The sequence below is a fragment of the Quercus lobata genome, chromosome 8 (assembly GCF_001633185.2).
Source record: "Quercus lobata isolate SW786 chromosome 8, ValleyOak3.0 Primary Assembly, whole genome shotgun sequence".
Taxonomy (NCBI): Eukaryota; Viridiplantae; Streptophyta; class Magnoliopsida; order Fagales; family Fagaceae; genus Quercus; species Quercus lobata.
In genome coordinates, this window is record NC_044911.1 from 49259193 (window position 1) to 49282414 (window position 23222).

A 23222-nucleotide genomic window follows, 5' to 3' on the forward strand; every position below is an offset into this window, starting at 1 on the left:
CCCGAAGATCCGTCCATCCAAGGTTCCCACACTCGAGGATGAGGACAAATCCGTGTGGGCTTGGCTCCCCAAAGCGGACAATGAGCTAAGTGTGCGCGGGAAAATCCCCCACATTTAAAAGCATGTGTTAGTGGTACACCATGCCTTGCTCCAAGGGCTTATAAGGCATGCATGAGGTGCTTCTCTAACCGATGTGGGACTCCAAGGATGCGGTGTAAAAGGCTATAAGGCAAGCCCTTGGCCCGAAGATCTATCCATCCAAGGTTCCCACACTCGGGGACAAGGACAAATCCGTGCGGGCTTGACTCCCCAAAATGGACAATGAGCTGAGTATGCGTGGGAAAATCCCCCCCACAATGTACATTGCACATGGCTCACTTAATCTAGCCAATCAAGTGAGTCATGTGCATTGCACATGACATGGTACATTTTTCCACTAGTAGTTGGAGGCTTGGAGCCCAAAGCTTTAAATATGTTTGGAGCCAAACCTTATACTATAACAATAACATGTGCCATCTTTTGTAAAAGTAAAGATGCATACAAGAGTAAGATTAAAATGACTCCTCTAACCTTCATTAACTACATTTAGTCATTATTTACTAATTCCCCTTAAAAAAATACTTACAAAATTTACTATTGGGTCATAAACTCCTAAATAAACATGCATTTAAATGTCCACTACCATAAATTTTTTTTACTATTCATTTTGGTTTGCTACTTTAGAGTAATTCTAATAGTTTAACTATAATTTTCTCCCTATTTGTTACTTTTCGTATTTTAGGTAACCACTTTCCTTTTCCCTAACATCAAATTTCCTATCCCCAAATATAGGTCACCATTGTAGCTTAAATGGGTATGTGTATGAGTAAGTTGATGGGTATATTGATGTGGATGGTTTTTGGGTGTTTGGTTACCTATTTTTAGATAATCTGCTACCAATATGCTTTTTTTTTTTTTGGTAGGAGCTGCTACCAATACTCTAAAAAGCATGAATGCATAAAAACGAACATAGAGATTTTTTATTTTATTTTTGAGGAAACATAGAGATATATAATTAGGAACATTAAGATGTGAGTTTAATAAGGTTTTAATTCTCAAATATAAATCATTAATGAGTGAACATTTATGGTAAAAAAATTAAGCTATATAATTAACATGGAAATAAATTACAAATACTATTACTTTTTGTTTTTTCTTTATTAAAATAATTCTAACATTTAATGAAAGTAGAAACACAAAAAAATGCATTTATTGCTTCTTGTTTAGATTTTTCCAATACTTATTTTCCCACATTTCCACTTGCTTTATGGATTTATCCTTTCTCTCAAGAAAACCTTGTAGTGACGAAGGATCATAAGGAGGAGGCAAGGTGCATGGGGTTAAATCACTGGGAGACTTAACCATGGACTCAACCATGAATTTCTCCCATGTACCCTTAGCTGGGCAAGCCATCATTTCTAAACATAGCTCAATTGCTCTTCGAGGTATAGATGGTTTGAATTTCAAGAGCTTTGCATATTCATTTAACAAATGAAACATGTAGTCATATATGTAGTCCATCTTTAGATCCTCCTGTATGAAGTTGCTTGCTGCCTCTCCTATGGCTTGAGCCTGCTAAGTTTACAAAAATCATAACAGTTGAAAATATAATAAATGATTTTCTTAACATGAATTTAAATTAGTGAAAAATGCAAAAGCATTTTTGAAAACTTAAAAGGTAAAAATAGGGGTATACAAATTCTTTGTACCATTTTTTGTATTCCACTAATTATAACTTGTCATGTATTTGATTTTTTTTTCCCCACATTAGCTTTGGTTGTTTTATAAAGAAAGACAAACAAATGCATGACAAGTTGTGCTTGATGGAATATAAATTAAAACACAAAAAGTAGTATAGAGAATTTGTATTCATTATGAAACTTTATATTCTTTCATTAGGTATTTATTGCGTTTGTTTACAAAATTACATATTAATATAATGTAGTAAGAGAAATAAAAATAAAATTCTATTAAAAATATACATTAGTCCTCAAAAAAATTATATATATTAGAACAATAATGTAAAAAAATTTTAGGCTTTAAAAGCTAATTTGACATAATATTATAAGATTAACCAAAAGTCAAATGATTTTGATTTTATATATATCATCATAGATTTTTCAATCTAACCAACTTGCTGGAGTTGAGAAATCTCAACCCAAGGATTGATAGATTTAGAACCAACCCAACCAACTTGCAAGAATTCAAATTGGGTTGTGTGTCGTTGAGTTTGCACCATTTCGTTGAGCCTAATAAAAAAAATAATGTTTCATTCAACTATGAAGCTTCATTATTTAATAAATAATTGTACCTTGTATACTTATGACTAATATTCCAATGTCATCAAACAAAGTCCCAAAATAGCAAAATAAATTAAGGTAATAAATTCAGCCTAAGTCTCATAATCCAAAATAAATCAAACGAGCAATTTTAAATTACATATTTATATTTAAAAATAAAATCTAATAGTGTAGGTTGGGTAAGTTACTTAGATTGGAAATTTTGTCAACATGATTCCCACACAATTCGAGTTCAGAAAAAGAAAAAGAAAACAAATCAAGTTATCAACCCATGTAAAACAATTCAAATCGTTGGGTTAGATCGGTCCATTGGAATGGTGGATGCACAACCCTTAGTGAAAACATTTTGGAAATGAGAGAGAGAGAGAGAGAGAGAGAGAGACCTTTTGCGTGTGATTGTTGCCCCATTCCACAGCAAACTTGAGAGAGGTGCACTTGCTATTGTCCCTAATGGGCCAGTAGTGCTCCAATGGCACCATTCCTCTAATGAAGAAATCATAATAATGAGGCCTTATGAGCAATGTCATTGAGTCACATGCTAAAATGTACTTCTCGCTTACAGACCATGCCCATCCCTCTATATAAATCTTATATCTGGCACAAAGCACACTTTTCTCAATTAAAAAGAGGATAAAAGAGAATAGTTCAAATGGAAATAAAATTGTTCTTTGACTTTGTTTTTATAACTACCTGTGAGTGCATTGGTCTTCTAAATTTGATCGTTTGTAACCTTGTTTAGATTCTTGCACCCATTCCTGAAATTAGAGCGCATCAATTTTTTTTTTGCAACATATATATGTAGGAGAATGATCAACATCTGTGAGTAAACAAGAAGAATGTATATTAACTTGTATATATAGGTGAGTGTTCCAGTCATCTTTGGCTGAGACGTTGCACTTCAAAAGGTCATTTCTAGTAGGAGCCACACTTGGATTCCCTCTCCAATAAGCATAGGGTACTCTATCCTTCCATTTGGTTCTTGTGTTGCCTTGTTTTATGTCCTCCAACACTTTTTTCCATGGCTTCATATTGATCTCAGCCCTAACAAAATTAAGTCATACCTATGTAAAATTTCTCCGCAAAAATTGCCCTCTTAAATTATCTCTTTCTCTTTATCACTTGGTATATTATTACTATTAGGTTCAAGAAATAACATTTAAACCATGATATGAAGATGATTATATTTCAAACTCGACTAATGGCAATCGAAAGGTAAGCACGATTGATTTACATACCAGCCCCAAAAAGACCAATCAGGAAACACAATATCCAAACTCGACCAATCCGAACAGTAGCGAAACAATGGAGGTGGGCCCGAATTTGGGCCCCGAAAGTCGTTCGATGGGACGACAGGTCGATCATCACAATCAAACATGAGTTCCAAGTCAGGCAATCTCCCAGGGTACAACCTTAGAAGCTGCAAAATGCCCCACAAGCTGAACATGTCTCTTGTCTGTATCGACTCCCTATATTTCTCTACGTAGGCCTTACCTTTCACGATCACAAGCCTGAAATGCGCGGTCTTGCGAGCCCGCTCCACCATTTTTCTCGTGATTCCTGTGTGCTTCCAGTGCCGTAGATCTTCGTGGATCCAACGAAAGTACGATGGGCACGTTCTGTTTGATGATGATGATGATATTGGACGGTCAGGATTGTGTGTTGTTGTGGGGTAGAAGTTTTTTGGGCAGGTCTGTTTTTTGTTTCCTTTTGTGCATTTCAGTGGGAATTCTTGCTCTATTGGTGATTTTTCTGTTGTTCTTTGGATTCGTTTGTCATTGTAAGTAGTACCTGAAAATATAGACTGCAAAGCGCATATAAATATGACGATAATTTTATTATTAAAATCCTATATACTGCAGTAACAATGAATATGATTAAAGCGAGATCAACAATATAAAAAATATTAATGAACTAACAATTTATATATTATTATTATGATTACTATTAGTTGTGCTATTATTCCTGATCTAAACTCTTTCTTTAGGCAATTGTAATGTGAAATATTAGTATTAAAATGGGTTTTGTAACTTAAATAATTAGTATCTTCTGGTATTTTTAACGGACATGTCCAGTCCAGTGTTCAATCCATTTCTCCTCTAAACTATCAAATAGTAATAGAAATCATGAGTCATGACCCTCACCTACTGTTTTGATAGTGATCTAAAAAAAAAAAAAATCAATCAGTGCTAAGATGACAACTGACAGGTGTAAAGTGGTGGACTGTGCTAGTAGTGTTGGGCTGCTTCCTGCTGCACTAGGCCCAAGTTTTCTGGATAAGGGAGTTGGGACCGGTCCAGCTGCAACTCAATTTGGTCCGGCTTGTGCGCAAACTAAGCTTGGTTTGCCAAGAACATGCTTGCGGTAGGCAAAGCTGTTTCAAACAAGTTGTGATAGACAGACATAATAAAAAAAAAAAAAAAAAAATTCTGGCTACTTAGTAGGAAATGACCAAATAATCCCCAAATACAATCACAATAATAATAATCACTTTTACAGAAGGAAAAGAATAGAACGAAAGGGAGCAAATAGTAATATGTATGGTTAATCAGAAGATGAAGAAATCGACTAAAATCTGGTCTGTAGGAGCAAAACCAGAGAGGAAAGAACGTTCCTTCTCAACATAATTAATCTCTTAGGAAAAATCCTACCGTGGAGATTAACTGCCCTGAGAGAAACGGACTTGAATGGTTGATGCATAGAGGCCCCTTTTGGTTTTAATAGAGAGCAAGATTTCATAAGGGAGAGAGGGTATCAATCTACCGGTGCATGTCTGCCGTTCTAATTCTCACTTTATTTTCTTTCTGGTTGTTTTCTTTCTTTCCCTCTCACTCGTTTCTTTTCTATTTCTTGGTATCTCTTTTTGAATTCCTATTTCTTAGTTATGGTTCTCGTTCTTACTCCGTATTTTGTTCATGGCAAGGCTCTCTTTTTATAGTACTTGCCGTGACTGGATTTTACTGTTTTAGCCCTTAACCTTCTTTGTCTGGTTTGGGTGTACTAGCCGACCACCACTGGTTCGTCTGTGTGCCACCCCTTCATCACCAGACAAAGAAGAGTATTTTGTTTGTTTGTTTGCCGTGGCACCATTTTCTGCTACGATCTGGGTTCTTTCTCTCTCCCTATCCCTCATGGCATGCAACTAGTGATTCCAACTCAGCTTGCTTCTTTTGGGTAGTAAGTCATCATAGCAGGACACTTCCCCGAAAGAACCTGAGCCGGAACCTCAAAAATATATTTTTCCCCACTCCCCACCACCAAACCATGCCCTCTGAACCTCTGACCCCTGACCTCACCATGCCCTATATTGGTTGGGTACAGGCTGGTGGTGCCTGGGCCTTGAGCGTGCCTTTCTTCTATATGTGTCCAAAATTTGTTTGCTGCTCATTCGTCTATCATAGTTTGGAGGGTTGCCTGCATAGCCTGTCATCCGTTTTCTTTGACCTTTTATGTGGGATGCTTTTCGATTTCCCGCTCCTCTTAGGAGTTGGGCCTTATTTGATAATGGGTCTTATATTTCTTTGACCCACTTCTTCATTGCTCTCATTTCCTGCCATATTATTTTGTTATTCCTGCTGTAATGACTCAATCCTGCTTGACCTCTTTAGGCCAGCCGTTTACTCTTTCCTCCAGTAGCTTGGTATGACCATTGGTTTTCCTACTTATGGGCTCCTGTGTCCTTTTTGTCTTTCTTTTGGGCATCTTTGGCCCACTTGCTTTCTTTGGGTTTCCATGACCCTTTTACTAACTCTGCATTCCCATGGGTTTTTACTAACTTCATTGGGCTTCCCTGACCCAATTACCTTATTCTCATCCTTAGGGTTCATGGGCCTGCTATTAACCCCTTACTTTCTTTGTTTGCATTACTTTAGGCCTGCGGCAGCCCTTTCTCACTTTTCTACATCATATACTACCCATAGGTATGCTATTTCTCTCTTTCCGGGTTTCTTTAAGCCCACTTGCCTCTTCAAGGCCCATTCGTTTATTTCATGGGCCTGTGATCCTTATTCCTACTGCTTGGACCTAATGGTTTTGCCATCTACTTGCCAATTTTTTGCTGCCCTTGTCATTGGGCTTTTCTTCTTTCTACTTGGATTCTCACAAATAACCCTCAACAACAGGTATTAGAAATTTAGAACGTATAGCACACGAAGGAAGCAAAAAGATTTGCTAACCATGACAGATAAATTACCCAATTGGCCAAAAAACTAAAGTTTTTAGGAAATGATGAATTTATATTTAATCATTTAACTATTATCCTAGTAAATTAATTGAGAAAACCCTTTGAGCAATTTACAGTTCAGAGTCAATCTTTCTTTTCGTTTTCCCACATTTTCTTAGTAACCAAACACAACAGTCTTACCACAAAACTCAACCCAGAAACCGTAATTCTACTACAATTCATGCAAATCAGTTCTCACTCGATATAAACGTGAACACTATCAATAACTTAATAATGTATTCTTCTTCTTTTCTTTTCTTTTTTTCTTTTTTTAAATATTTTTGTGGAAAATTTTGACTCTTTTTTTTTTTTTTTTTTTTTTTTCCCTGAGCAACCAAACGGAATTTAATATATAATAAATAAATAAAGATTTTGACAGAAGTATTTAAAATCAAATAGTTGAAATGGACAATTTAAATTAAAAAAAAAAAAAACAAAACAAAAGGAGAGAATGCAAGCCCATTGAATAGGCGTGAACCCCAAGAAGATGACCAAAATTAGGGAACAAGTTTCCTAACGCATGATATGTTAGATATCTCATATAATAAAATTTGAGTTTTAGAAGTCATGGTTTTCTCTACCCATGAAATACCCCGTAAATCTCATGATTTAAGAATGTGAGTTTTTTCAAGATCCAATAAATTGAAATGGAAAATAATAAAGGTGTGACAAGTTTTACTACATAAAACTTATAAACTAATGTGATAATGAATGTAATTAGTGGGCTCCAATCACCTCATAAATGAATATTTAAAATGCCTCTTTGCTATTGATGAAGCATTAGTTTGTAAGCTCAATGTAGTAAAACTTGTAGTACTCCAAAGCACTACTTGATTGAAATTTTATTCCAACTATAACTCTATTACCAAAATTTTCAAAATTTTAAAATTAAAATTTTTATTTATTTGATAATTGTCGGGAACATTTTTGCGACAAGGGCTGAAAATGCGAGAACGGCCAAAATCTCCCCTTGGGTTCTTTAGAGGTGTTTATTGTGGAGAATCCAGTCCAAAAGTCCAAATGTATAATGAACAAAAGGCTAATGGTGCTTTGACAATTGAGAATTAAAATGCTAATAACAAAAGTGTAGAAAAAGTATAAAAACATAACAGGTCTGAAACTTCGACCCACAGTTACCGAGAAGAGGAAATTGAGAGAGGTTGTGAGGAAGAGAGGGAAGATTCCCCCGTACTCATATTTCCACCCTTAAGGTTCAGAATTGTGAGAATGTTTCCTAGCTCAGTGGGTTTTTGCTCTCAAGTTTCAACTCTATGGAGAAAACGTGGTTCAATAGGTCTGAAACTTCGACTCACAATCAGCAAGAAGAGGAAATTGAGAGAGGTTGTGAGGAAGAGAGGGAAAGTTTCCCTATACTCATATTTCCACCCTCAAGTTTTGAAATTGTGAGATTGTTGACTAGTTGAATGGACTTTTGCTCTGAAGTTTCAGATATGTGGGTAGAATGTGGTTAATTCCTTTTGAATCTGATTGAGGCCTTTTGTACTGAACTTGGGGTGCTCTAAGTGATTGTTTTTGGTCAATAGAAGAGGTTTTGAACCCCAAGGTATCAATCAAAGAAGCTATGGTCAGATTTGATTTAATTGGGTAAGAGGGATGCCTTGCTTTTGCATAATTTGGGAAATAAAGTAGCCTGAATTCATGGGCTGATGTTTTCTAGACATAGTAGGTCCTTGGAGATTGCATTTGGTTGTTGCAGCAAATAAGGCCAGCCACTTAGGGTCAGCTTTGTGTTTTAGGCAAAAAAATGGTAGAGTAGAAAAGTTGGGTCATAGTCACCCAGAGCATAAAAGTTGTTTTGGAGTGAAAATTTTTGGATACAAGACCACCTCCATGAGCTTGAGGTGCTACGAGTGTCCCTTGCCCACTTGGTAGCACGTATGAGTTAGGCTCATGCAAAAGGTTCGAAAGGAACCGACCCATACCCTCTAAACCACATTTTCTTAATTTCCCCCAATAAGTTGCATAGACTTGGGCCATGTTTAAAAGAATAAAATAAAATATAATACATGAATTAAGCCCACAAGGAAGTCGGGCTTGGTTGAATCAAGCTTGTAGAAAATGTGTCGTGAAAATGGGTATCAACAATAATCAGTCTTATCATATTAAAACTTAGGCACTGAATTCAATAGTATTAGTAAAATATTTTATTTCATTTACATATATATTTTAATAAATCCATGCATGAAACGAGAATACTTTTAGTTAATCTAAAATTTTAGTAGACGAATTCATAGCCAAAAAAAAAAAATTGAGAAAAAAAAAAATCCAACTTCAAGATTAATTTCTTTAAAAAATATTTATTTTCCTAAATTCGAAGGTTGGATTCAAGGCTTTTGTGGGAATATAGGCTTGATAAGACAAAAGTGATTGCCTTAACCGATTTTTTCGTAATTCCATTGCAAGTTTTTCTGTTACCCAAATAGAATGGTAGGTCGACTGTGTAGTCTGTGTTTAAGTTCATTTGCTATATGGCTGATCACAAAATACTGTAAGGATTAAAGAATATATAAGAATAAAGACTTACGATATCAATCCAGCCTAGAAATACCAAAGCACTGACAAGGAGGAAGAAGATGAAGACCACGCTAGCTGTTGCAACTTTCTTCTTCACTGGTAGCCAACAAGTTCCACTGTGATAGAACATATTGAGTTTGTTTCTCATTATTTCTTTTCATGGGGCTTCTGTTGGCCTTCTTTAAAAACCTGCAAAACAAGAGCCTTGCCTTCCAAACTGTTGACTATTGATGTTACCTATTGGTATAATTGGTCTGCTGGACTTTCGGAATTTAATTTTCGAGCCTACTACCTTCACCATATAGAGTCTGATCTAATCTAATCTAATCTAATCCAAAATTATTGTTGACAAAACAGGGGATGAAAATTATTGAAGCATCCAGAGAATTTTCATCCAAAAAAGCAAGTCCGCAGAACTAACCTTCAATTGTTAGTCTCTTTCTTATACCCACTTGTTATGTGTGATTTGTGTATGAAAGCGAAATTCCTCTCTAGCTATGTCTTGTAGTACCCCTTGCAAGTTTCCATCAATATAAGAACTCTTTTTGAGCCTAAGCCTAAGTGAGGACAAGATTGTCAAGTCCAGTATTCTCCATTGAATGTGTTTATATCACTTGCTAGTCCAAAATTATCCCTCACAGCTCATTAAGTAGTTGACTATTCTTCAGGCAGTTTAGTCTTTTTCGGTTTTAAGCTGCCCCTAATCGAAGGGCAGAGTTATGGCTGGTAGCCTTAAGGAGTATAGGTCAGAGTATCTGATTCCAAAATATTACATAAATCAGCAGAGCTAGGATAATCTAAAATAACAAAATCAGAAAGACAGGAACAGCCTTCCTTAGCAAGCTTGTCTGCGCATCTAATTCAATGTTGTTTTACTTTTCAACTAACAAGCCAATTGCTCTCCCCAACACCACAGACTACGACTGAAGTAGTAGTAATATGTAAGAAGGTCAATTCCAATCCCCCCGGCCCATTGGCTTCTTAGCAAAAGATTTTGGACTAGGGCCGGTGCATTGGGTATTTGATAAAAGGGTGATTACAGTTTATGTCCCTGTGATTTGACTGAATTCACGTTGCATGTACATGATTGGAAAGTTGGCACTTTACTTACCTAAAGATTCACTCCATTTGTCTCATGTAACCCACATTTGTTAAAAATTTGGCTATAAACTTGGTTTTGGCATTGGCTATAACTCCCCCAAAAAAATTGACATAACTACATATTTTGAAAATCCAATCGTCGAAGTGTAAGTTCTTTATATCCTTACCATGCATGTCAAATTTCATGTCGATCAAATGCTATTTATTATTTAATCTATAAACTTATATTTTATGCATAATTTTAGACTACCAAAAATTTAAATTTAAATATTTGATTGATGGCATATTTATTAATCTTTGATATTTTAAAAATTTTGCAAGCATGAATGATATAAGAAGAAAATGTAATTAATCCAATAGTGAATTTGTTAAAATTCATGTCCAATAAAAAGATATTGGGTAGAGTTATAGCCTAAGGTTATGTAGGGGCCTTTTTTGTGTATTGCGTTGGGTTGGGTTGCCTCCTGCGGTAATGGGCCCGAATGTTTCTGAGTAAGGGAGTTGAGACCAGTCCAACTATAACTCAATTTGGGCCAGTTTGTGCACAAACTATGCCTCGTCTGCTAGGAGTATGATTACGGTAAGCAGAACTGTTTCAGATGAGTTACGGCAGACAGATATAATAATAATAACAAAACAGAGTACTCTGACTATTTAATGAAAAATGGCCAAGTAATCCCTACTTATAAAACATAATTACAGTCGTAACAATGTCATTTACAAAGAAAGTAAAGGAGAAAGAAAGTAATATGAACTAATCAAGAATGAGCATAAAGTCAAGTTTAAGTTTGGTCCGCAGAAGCAAAATCAAAGAGGGGAGAACACCTCATCTCAATGCAAATAATCTCCCAGGAAAAGATTTTGCCGTGGGGATTAATGACTTTTAGGGAGTCGGACCTGAATGGTTAATGCCCAAAAGGAATCCTTGTTATGTTTTGGAAGAGAGCAGGATTTGAAGGGGGAGAGAGGGAAATCGACCTACTGGTGCATGCCTATTGTATTATCTTTCTTTTTTCCTTTGTTTTCTCTCTTATCTTTTTCTTTTCTTTCTCTTGTTTTCTTTTATTTTGTTTTCTTTTACTCTGTGAATACCCTTTGTTTTTCGATGCCTCCTACAGGGCACAGCAAGGGTCCTTTTATAGTGCCTGCCGTGACCAGATTTTACCACTTTGCCCCTTAACCGCCTTTGTCTGGTCTAGACGTACTTGCCGACCACCAAAGGATTCGTCTGTGTACCACTCACCCTTGTCAGACAAATGCAGGTTTGTTTCATTCGTCAGTCTATCGTAGCACTCTTACCTGCCACGGCGTAAATGCTTTCTCTCTCTTTCCCTCAAGGCATGCACCTAACGGTTCCCCCCTCAACCTTGCATCTTTTGGGTGGTCTGTCATCCCAACAGGACGTACCTCCCAAAAGGGCTTGGGCAGGAGCCACAAAATAGGTATTTTCCCCTCTCCCCACCACCAAACCATACCCCCTTTACCTCTTACCTCTGGCCCATGACCCCACCACGTCCCATATTGGCTGGGTACAGGCTGGTGGTGCCTGGCCCTTGCGTGTGCTTTCCTTTTAGATATGTCCAAAAATCTGTCTGCTGCTCGTGCGTTTGTCGTGATCTGGAGGCTTGTCATCCGTGTTTTTTGACCTCTTATGTAGGCTTTTCTTTGTTTTCCCGCTCCATTCAAGAGTTGGACTTTGTCTGATGATGGGCCTTACATTTCTTTGGCCCACTCTTTGGTTTTCTTTATTTCTTGCAATGTTGTACTGTTATTCCTACCGTAATAACTTAATCCTGCTGGGTCTCTTTTGGGCCAGCCGTTTATTCCTTCTCTCAGTGGCTTGACATGGCCACTGTTTTGCTTTTACTTATGGGCTCCTAAGTCCCTTTGGGCATCCATGGCCCGTTTGCTTTCTTTGGGCTTCCTCGGCCCATTTGCTAATTCCACACTCCCATGAATTTTTTACTAACTTCATTGGGCTTCCCGGGCCCAATAACCTTATTCTCATCCTTGGGGTTTATGGGTTTGCCATAAACCCCTTACTTTCTTAGTTTACATTACATTGGGCCTGCGGCGGCCCTTTCTCGCTTTTCTACCTCATACACTGCCCATGGAATGCTATTTCTTTCTTTTCGAGCTTTTTTGAGCCCACTTGCTTCTTCAAGACCCATTTGTTTATTTCTTGGACCTGTGATCCATTATTCCTGCCGTTTGAGCTTAATGGTTTTGCTGCCTACTTTGTCAATCCTTTGTTGCCCTTGTTATTGGGCTTTCTTTCTCACAAATGGCCCTCAACAGCTTACAACTAATTTTGTAGCTAAATTATTTCATTTCTTCTTATATCCTTCATGTTTGCAAAATTTCTAAAATATCAAAGATTAATAACTATATCATCAGTCAAACATTTAGATTTTAATTTTTTGTAGTCTAAAATTATACATAAAACATAAGTTTATGAATTGAATAGTAAATATTAAATAAAATCCGATTGACACGAAATTTCATATGTGTTTTAACAACATAAAGAACATGCAATTAAATTGTTAGATTTTTAAAATATGTAATCATGTTAATTTTTAGTGGGATTTGTAGCCTTAGGCTACAACTAAATTTGAAGTCAGCCTTTATCCAAGAAAAGAATATAATCTAATGATAAATTTGTCAAAATTCACATTTAATAACAAAATATTGACTTGAGCTATTAGCTACAACCATGATTGTCAAAATCAGGATCCTACTTAAGATCGTTGGAGGAAGGAGGGATCGTGAATCGTAGGATCGGATCGTGAATCGTAAGATCCTACATTATTTGAAAAAAAAAAAAAAAAAAAAAACAAATTGGTATGTTAAATAATCACATAAATTATACATTCATAAAAACCAAAAATTTGCATCCATTTGAGGCAATTGCCATACATCATTACATCCATTAGTAAGCAACATTTGAAGAGGCCAAAAACCTCAAAATGTGACACTCTATTAGGATGTTATTTTTTGTTTGGGTTCAACTAACACTCTATCTCTCTACATTAGAATTAAGGAAGTCAATTCCGTACCATACCGGCCGGTATATACCGTACCGGCTAGTAATCCAGTACAGATAATCCCCTTGTTTCATATCGGAAAAAATACCGGCCGTATCGGCCGCGTACCGGCTGTACCGACGAAATCCGACTATTTCGGCCGGTAAATGGATACCGGGCCGAAACACGAAATGTCTCATGTGTAAGGAAAGAAAACAGAGAAGAAGGAGAAAAGGAAGAAGACGATGACGAAGCAGGGTTGCAGGGGTGGCGCCGTGAAGCAACTGCTTCTTCTTCCTTCCGTCCTTTTTTTCTTCTTCTTCTCTATCGGTCTGTCTGTCTCCCTCTTTTTTTTTTTTTGCTGAACCTTTTTTTCTTCTTCTTCTCTGTCGGTCTGTCCGTCTCCCTCTCTTTTTATTTTTGTTGAACTTTGTTATGTATGGTCTGGTTTCTCACTTTCTCTTTCTTTGTTTTGTATTTGTTTTTGAAGTTTCCTAAGCTCTCCATGTGACTCAGTACACTGACACTAGCTGCCAAGCATTGGAAATATGGAAAGCTTTTCATTTTTGATTAAAAGATGAGCTCTCCATCACTTCTTTTCAGCTTTGGCCTTTGAGCCCAAATGATATGACATAATATACGTGTATTGCCATATTGTCATGGTATTGCAACGAATTTATATTTAGAACAATGCTAATATTACAACATTTTAAACAACTTTTGTCATAATTTGTTATTTGAGGAGTTGTGAGTGATGAAAATGTGAACCCACATACACTCACAATTTTTTTCATCCCTCACAACTTATCATATAAGGAGTTGTGGTAAAAGTTAATAACTCCATAAAAAAATATAAAAAGTTGCCAATGTGATATATTGAGTTATTAGAAATATAACTTTGTATATTGTATAAAATAGTAAAAAATAGCGGTAAATTCGAAACAGTACATCGGTATTAACCGGTATCCGAAATATATCGTACTGTTGGCCAAACCGGTATAGCTTCCGGTATGATATTGACTTCCTTGATTAGAATAACAAAACTTGGTCTGTTAGGATGTTATTTTTTATTTGGGTCAAACTAAGTCTTTTGTTAAGTTAAAGAAGATTACAAGAAACCAGGATTATTTGGAATTATCAGAATTGTACGATCCTGAACAATTGCTAAGATCTTTGAAACATCCAGATCGTTTTGGGCAAGTAAGATCGTAAAATCGTAGGATCGTAAGATTCAGATCGGGATTTTGATAACCATAGCTACAACCAATAAATGACTTTCCCTTATGAGTTGGCAAAAAGTACTTTATGAATGTTAGATTGTTAGTGGCCAATAATTTTATTATTCAACTATAAATCATTTTTTGTTTATCAAAAAAAAAAAAACTATAAATCATTTTTTAAACGTTACCTTAATTGGCTGAAGTTATTGTTATTAAAACAAATTTGACCACTAAACCAGTTATGATATTTCCATTTACATAATTCAATGCATTTGTCATAGCATTTATCTATCCATCTACCATATACCTTTAGCCATTAAATTAAGAATCCGAATTTGATAAAAATGTGGTATAAAATCCATTTTTTACACTATCCAATAAGAGATTGCCACTTCAACTTTTTACTTAAAACTTAATACATCCTATCACATATAATAACATATCAATAAACTCACAATTGAGTTGAATTTTCAAATGAGTATTAGAATTGATGGGTCAGGCTTAGGTCCAGTGTCCATTAGTACTGGACCTATTGAGATGATAAATGTGTCCACTTTTAGACATGTGTCACCATCTGACCAGGTCTAGTGCATCTAGTGCACTAGACCTAAACCAAGACATTCTGATTGTGTGTGATTGTGTCCAGTGGCGGCTCTAGGATTTTTTTTCTAGGGAGGTCAGCATTAGTGGAGCTAAGAATTTATAGGGAATTAAAAAAATAAAATGACTAGATTTTTTTTCCCTTTATACACCACTTCCATACAATTTAGTATACAATACAACTATATTTTACAATAGTCTAAAAAAATTATTAGTAGTTTAAAGATTGGTAAGACAACAACTATTGAATACATAAACAAATAGAATTATATAATTAATCATACATTCTTGTCAAATAACTAATCATACATTTAATAAACCACAAATGTAAAAGGAAAGTGTAAGGAAAAAAAAAAAAAACTTTATTTTGTTGTTAATGCCAAAGTAAGCCAAATTCTGAGAGAGGGCTTTAAAAAAAAAAAATTAACAAATGAGCGAAAATTTGAATTTTTTCTATTTCTTATAAATTTAAATATTTTAAGAGTAGTGCTATTAACAATTTGACACAATACTTTTAGAAAAATATTGCAACAAAATCTAGATGGTAGGTAAAAAAATTGTGTTAGTTACAGGTCTAGATAAAAGCCAATTACAACGTACTATTTAACTTTTATTGTGAAAATGTTGTGAAAAACAACAGTAAAATGATCATCTTTCAGTTGATTTCAATTGGATTTTTTTTTTTTTTTTTTAAATTAGGATCAAGGTGTTCAAAATTTTATTTTATTTTAAAGGGGTCAAAACAAAAAAAGAATTAAAAAAAAAAGTTTATATATAATTTTGTTTTGGGGGCATTCAGGGGGTTCATTTGAACCCCCTGGGCTGTGTGTAACGCCGCCCCTGACTGTGTCTAGTTTTTAATATGTAATATAATGATGTGACATGTTGGGATTGGAGGGTGTAAAACTTGGGTTTTACATCACATCCTTAAAGAATTTAATCTCTTTGTCATTGTAGATAAATAGATTATTCCCATAAAAAAAAGAAAAAGGAAAAAGAAAAGAAAAGAATAGATTATAGACCTCCATAAGCGGCTAATTGGGTGTGTACATTTAAATATTTGAAAGAAACATTAAAGAACGTGGAAATCCATATATTAATCTAGAAATCTATTTTCCCTTTTTTTTAAAGCATATTTACAATTATCTTGTACTTGCCTTCAATCCAAATGTGCCACTAAAAAAATATTGGGTATACACATAGTCATAGAAATGAAAGTTCCACGAAAAAAATAAAGGGTAAATTGCAAATTTCACCTCTAAAATTTGAGCATATTTGGATTTTACGCTCTAAAGTTTTAGAATTTGGATTTTACCTCCTGAATTTTAGGAGTGTTTGGATTTTACATCCTAAAGTTTCAAAATTTGGGGGTGTAAAATCCAAACACTTCCAAACTTTAGGAAGTAAAATCCAAATTCTGAAATGTCATGGTATAAAATCCAAACACCCCAAATTTCAAGAAGTAAAATCTAAATTCTAAAACTTTAGAATGTAAAATCCAAACATCTGCAAACTTTAAGGGTGTAATTTACAATTAATCCAAAAATAAATAAATAAATAAGCTAAGAACATTTTTTTAATAGATATGATAGGTGTAAGGACCAGATTTGAGTCCCTAGACCAAAAGATGGATGAACTTAGGTCCAAAAAGCCGAAAATAATGAATTTATAGAGAGTGGGTTGGAAAACTTGGCAAAATGAATTGGACAACAAATAAAGTGGATTCAAATAACAAGAACAGGTAGCTAGATTGATTTAAACTAAAGAAAATCGTCCTCGGCATAATCCGAGGAGATCAGTTTTTATATATTTCTCACAAGTTTGATTACAAATTTGATTCCTGATTGCTACCGTGTTTCTCTCTTGATTTCTCGATCTCTTTGTTTCATTGCTTCCTTCTCCTTTTATACTCTCTTCCCTTTCATCTTTACCTTCCACGTGCAGATCAGATGGTTGGTGTTTGATACTTGTCCCATTAGCACCTTCCTAAAGTCTTTATGTAGTAGTTATAAGGTTGAAAACCACTGTTCAGATATCACCTCCACATTAATGTGGTCAGAGAGTTAGTTGTAGAGTTTTTAATGCGGTGGTAGCAGCTTTCTCTTTAGATATTTTAGGACACCCCTCTGTCCTTTGTTTTTGCAATACTTATCTGTACCAATAGAACTTCCTGGAACATTCTCCTGGACGGCAAACCACCTCTACGGACCTTGGCTTTGGTTAGTCGAGGAGGCATTCATCCTCGGCCCAACCTCCTGGGCCATTATGATCAAAACTAACTTCTTTATTTTCTAACATAGGTTCCCTTAACAATGTTTACTCCTCCTCGGATAGCCCCTTGTCCTTGGCTTGGGTCTCAGGTCCAATATATACATAGATAATGAGCTCTTGGGCCCAATACCCCTACAATAGGATTTGAATAAATAACACTGGCTTTAGAATAATTGCTTCCATCATCATGCCAAGATATATATCAATTGGTTTACTCTTTCTAGATTGTCACCCCCTTTAGTCTCTTTAGATAATCTGCTATCAATGCACTAAAGTCTAAACAACATGAATGCATGAAACAAACATAGAAAATATATAAGTAGACACAATAAGATGTAAGTTTAATAAGGTTTTAATTCTCAAATATAATTCATTAATGAGTTAACATTTATGGTATTTTTTTTTTAACTTAGATAATTAATGGAGAAATAAATTATAAATATTATTATGATAACTAAACCTAGCCTCATCACAAATTTAGAATTGATATTACTTAAATAATTGATAAGCACATTCGAATACATGGCTATATATTCTCAAAAAAAAGAAAAAAGAAAAAAGAAAAAAAAAAGAATACATAGCTATATAAATTGTATTTTGATAAAATCTCAAATTCTCACAAGAAAAAACTACCAAAATGTATCAACTAATTTGGATGGATTATAAAATGTGTGCTAGGAGAAATTTGTTTTTCCTCAATTTTCAATCATTTTCTTTTTTCTCTTGTCATCCAAATAGACACTACAAGACACTTGATATGTTTCTACTCATGTTTTTTGAAGTTTTACAAAACACCCTGGAAATAAAAACACGCTTGATATAAAGCAACCATATTTCATGGGTCACAATTTTTCAGAAGAATCGTCAAACTGAATTGCTCCATACAACCACTATTTTAAAAAATGAAGATAAAGATAAAACAATTGTTTCAAGGTTGCATAGGTGTCGAAATTTTTGTTTGAGGGTAATGTAGGCCTTCAAAATTTCTTTTTTGAGGGAATTTGTTTCAAAGTTTATCAAGGGTTATCCAAAACCTCAAAATAAAATTTTTTGAGGGCCTTTCATAGGGATGGCAATTTTTCCCCGCCCCGCTTGACCCGCCCCTCCATGCTTCGCCCCGTGCGGGTTTTCTCCGCCCCGCAAAGGTGGTGGGGCGGGGATGGGGCGAGATTTTAGACCCACACCACAGGGCGGGGCGGGGATGGGTTTACACTTTTTAGACCCACCCCGCCCCGCCCCGCCCCATCCCCGCCCCGCCCCGCATTAATAAGGGTTAAATTGTAATTTTATTGTACCCTAAAACCCTACTATTTAAACAAAAATATCATCAACTTATTTTATTCTACCTAACGTGGCTCTACCTCTTTTTTCTCTCTAGCAAAGTTGGAAATAAGGTACCAATTTTAACTTTTTTTTTTTTTTTGTCTTTATTGGAAACAAATTTATATACTATTGAATTGATGATTTCATTCATGATTCATACGGTCTTTATCAACTTACTTTTCATCATGAACATAATATAATTTTTTTTAATGAGTTACGGGTTTGTGGCTCTAAATATGTGTCTGTGTCATTGTTTTTGTAATTTTGTGTGGGCATTTGGCTGCTTAACAACACTTTTTCTTTAAGCTTGTTAAAATTTTATTTTATCATGTTATGAGATTTTTGTTGTGATATTGTCTTGTTAAACATTTAGATAATATTATTTAGTTTTTGCTAAAAATTAGTTTGATTTGATAAGATAAATTTATTTATAATTTCAAGTATATTTTTATTATTGAAACATGTCATTTTATTTCAAAAAATGGTAATAGTTGTAGGGAAAATTAACAAGAAATAAAATTTTACGGTGTAGGACGGGGCTTCGCGGGTCTTTGCGGGGCCTTAAGGGGCGGGGATGGGGTAAGAAATTTTCCCCATCATGCGGGGCGGGGCGGGGATGGGGCAAGAAAAATCCATACGGGGCGGGGGCGAAGATCTCATCCTTCGGCCCCGCCCCTCCCCATTGCCATCCCTAGCCTTTCATACTTTTTCCATGAGTTTTGGCCCTAAAAAAAAAAAAAAAAAAAAAAAAAAAAAAAAAAAAAAAAAAAAAACTACTTTTTGTAGCGAGAAGAAGCTACATTTCCTTCCTAGGCTTCCTTTTCTTTCATCTTTTGCCCGTTCCAAACTCAATGTAAGAATGACAACATACAGTGTGGATTTCCTGAAAACAAGTATTACCGAGCATTCTTTTTCAACAAACCTTTTTAATTTTTAGAATCCTTTTTCAACATGGGTAATAGATAAGAACTTTATTAATGAACTAATAATTTTATGGGAAGAACTCCAATCCAACTGAATCTACTCATTCCTACTAATTTTTATTTAGAGGTTAGATACGATATATTTAAAAATCAATAAATGTCATGTGTTGCATGTTCAGCTAAAAATGAAAGGGAATTATAGGGAATCCTCTTACATAAATTATTATTATGATTGCTATCAGTGGTGTATGTACACAATTCGTTAATAATTAAAGGGACAATACTTGTACTAGAAATCATGACCTACTATATCAACTACTATCATCATCATCATGTTGTTGATTAAAAAAAAAAAAAAAAAATCATTCAGTCAGAGACTCAGAGCTAAGATGACAAGAATGAGAAGTGTGGCAGCACACAAAGGGCGATTGGGCCGTAGTCTAGTAAAATTTGAACTTGAAGCTAGGGGAGCAAATCACTTTCAAATTTTTACAAGGCAAGCCCATCGAATGGGCTTGAACCCGAATAAGGTGACGAAATTAGGGAACTAGTTTGATGAGGTTTTTTGCTAAACAGTTTGATGAAGTCTATGTATGTAACACTATCATATATCATATCACATACTTAGGATAGTTTATTATTGATACAAACATTATTGTTTAAGTTGCAAGAAATTTAATATTTGTTTTGATTTTTATTATAATTTGTGTTTTAACATAATATAACTTACCCATTAACATAATTTGGTGTTGGCGTGTGAGTGTATTCCCTTATCTCATCCCTCTTCCCTTATATATGTGTGTGTGTGTGTTTCTCCAAAAAAAAAATAATAATAAATAAATAAAAGAAAGAAAAAACCTTACCCATTACATTCGATAATATCAGTAAAGTATTTTCTTTCTTACACACATATATTTTTAATTAATCCATGCATCAGACAAGGATATTATTACTAGTTATTATAAAATTTTATAATTTTATTTAAACCTTAGAGTTTCTACTAAGTTTCCTTTAAACCTAAAAGTTTGAAATAAATTTCATGTAAACCAATTGAACACATGATGTTTAATGGGATTAACCAAAAATTAGAACACATTATACAAGAATTATTATATGCAATATGTGTACTATAGGATCAGAAAGTGAGAATGATCAACATTTGTGAGTAAATGAGAAGAATGTGTATTAACTAATGTACATAGGCAAGTGTTCCAGTTATCTTTGTTTCAGACATTGCACTTCAATTTTCAAATGGTTTTTTTTTTTCTTTCTAATTTGAGCCATTCACTCTCCAATAGGGTACCGTGTCCTTACATTTGATTCTTGTGTTGCCTTGTTTTTTTGTCCTTCAACACACTTCTTCGCAGCTTTATATTGGTCTCAGGCTCTTATCCCTAACAAAATTAAGTGAAGCCTATATAAAATTCCCTGAAACCCCCTCAAATTGATGGTGGTAAATTTATCTCGTTCTCTCTAACACTATGTATATTATTAAATCCAAGAAATAATAGTTTCAACCATGAAAGGGAGAAAATCATATTCCCCTTTATAAGTTTGGTCCTCTTAATTCAAAATTTGGCCAAAATTTGACATTCTTAATTCTACTTTCAAGAATTCTTATGTTCACATTTGGACTATTTGCCATTTGGATACTTCAATAGGATGAGGATCGGAGGATGGGTAGCTGATGTTTTTTGTTCTACTTCAATAGCCAATTCTTCATAGCACTAGGTGTGTTCAAGATTCGACCAACACTAATGAAACCGGTTGGCATTGAAATGATCCGATCTGACTGATACAAAGCTCCATCGTAAGTGTTCGATGTGATGGTTGGTAGAGATTTAGGCATATTGAAAGCGGCCGGTGGGCAATCAGTGGCTATTTTGAAATCCAACGAGAAACTGCACCGCACCGGTGTGTATATATATTTATTTGCTATAATTTAACATACATATAATATATATATAGAATTGCTGTAGGTTTCTGTAGAGAGAAGGTGTGAAAGTGTGAGTTTGAGAGAGGCAACAAAGAAAAAGGAGAAATGGCATTAGAGAGATATAGGTTATTAGGAAATGTTAGGGTTTTAAAATTTTTTAAATCTAATACCAAAACGATGTCGTTTGAACTTGATATTAATTTTAATATCAATTCCAAAAAAATGTCATTTTGGTATGAGATTTTAAAAAATAAAAAACCTAAAACAACATCATTTCAATTACAAACCCTATACATATCTAGATCCCCATTTTAGTTCCCCACCTCTCTCTCTCTCTCTCTCTCTCTCTCTCTCTCTCTAATATTTCTCGCCCAAGCTCCTAGCAACGTCTTCGCCTCTCCTTACTCTCTCCCCCTACTTATCAACCTCATCCACTTGCTCCTAGCAGGCTTTGACTTTTGATGCTCCTCTTTGCAATGTTCTATCAAGTTTGTTTATGTATTTTTTTTTTCAATAGTTTTGTTTTATCTTTTATGGCTTAGGTTTAGTCCTTTTTTTTTTTTTTTTTTTTTTTTTGTGATTTGAAAGAAGACATTTTTTAAGAGAGATTGTTAATTTGTTTGTTTTATTTTGTTTTTTCTTTTGATGGTTTTTTTCTTTCATTTTCTCGGCAAACTAACTGCCCTTTGATTTCATTTTTTTTTTCTAGGCAAACAATGAAGCGTTTGATTAACCTTGATGATGAACTGGTCAAAAAAAGAAAAAAAAAATTTGTGTCTAATGGATTTGTTTCAATTTGTCAAATAATCAAGCGTTTGCTTTCTTAGTGACGTTAATTTGTTTCAATTTGTCTCTATGACTCTATATCCGTTTAATCTTTAGAGTTCGTAATGATCGTTAGCATGATTTCGTAAGATTGATTTTATTTGCATTTGAGTTTTGTGTTTTGGGTTTATTATTCCAAACATGAATGATGAATCTCATATATGTACTTGATATTTAGCGGTTAATTGGAACTTATTGGTTGAAAAGTTAGATAATACACGTGCTTGATCATTTTTTGGGGGGGGGGGGGGGGGGGGGGGGGCTTGCGATCATTAATTGTTTTGAGTTAGATAATTGAAATTGTTATTTTCAATGCTTTAGTTTGTGTGTGTGTGTTTTGTTTTTTAATGCTTCGGCCATTTGATAATAACCGGCAATCTAACAGATGACTCTATTTGGCACTTGTGTAAAGTTTAAGGACTAAATTGGCTAAATTAAAAGTTTAGGGGTGTAATGACCATCAACTCAAAGTTCAAGGGGTGTGTTGGTATTTTTCCCAAAATATATCAATAGAGTTCCAAAGCCTAGAAACCAAGCCCAACTCATGTAAATTTCTATTCCACACCCCAACCTTCAAATCCAGGGGCCCTAACATAATTTGGGGCCTAAGGCAAAAAGTTAATACTAATTAAAAAGAATATGTAAATATTAATTAAAAAAAAATATTTAATACTAATAAAATCAAGGTTAATTTGATAAATTAAATATATGATTTGATGAATAATACTAACCAAACTCATGTTAACTTCATATAGAGAATTGAATATCATAGTTGAACTATAAATATTAATTTGTGGGCTTTTAATATGTAAATATTAATTAAAAAATATTTAATACTAATAAAATCAAGGTTAATTTGATAAATTAAATATATGATTTGATGAATAATACTAACCAAACTCATGTT

At 34.5% G+C, this 23222-nt stretch overlaps 1 protein-coding gene across 4 annotated transcripts; it reads right to left on the reverse strand.

Moving 5' to 3' along the window:
* Positions 1 to 1225: 1225 nt before the first annotated feature.
* LOC115958393 (protein O-glucosyltransferase 1-like) lies at positions 1226 to 9645 on the reverse strand. 4 transcript variants are annotated; one of them, XM_031076809.1, is made up of 6 exons: positions 9104 to 9645; positions 3575 to 4140; positions 3188 to 3380; positions 3030 to 3094; positions 2723 to 2948; positions 1226 to 1611 (listed from the first exon to the last, which is right to left on the reverse strand). In XM_031076809.1, exons 1-6 carry the CDS (start codon positions 9239 to 9241, stop codon positions 1249 to 1251), a joined length of 1551 nt encoding a protein of 516 aa, XP_030932669.1. In that variant the 5' UTR covers positions 9242 to 9645; the 3' UTR covers positions 1226 to 1248. The 4 variants fall into 4 exon arrangements, with proteins under 4 accessions (XP_030932669.1, XP_030932668.1, XP_030932671.1 ...); XM_031076808.1 differs by having other exon boundaries at positions 1226 to 1614; XM_031076811.1 differs by having other exon boundaries at positions 2723 to 2933; positions 9104 to 9644.
* Positions 9646 to 23222: the final 13577 nt, after the last annotated feature.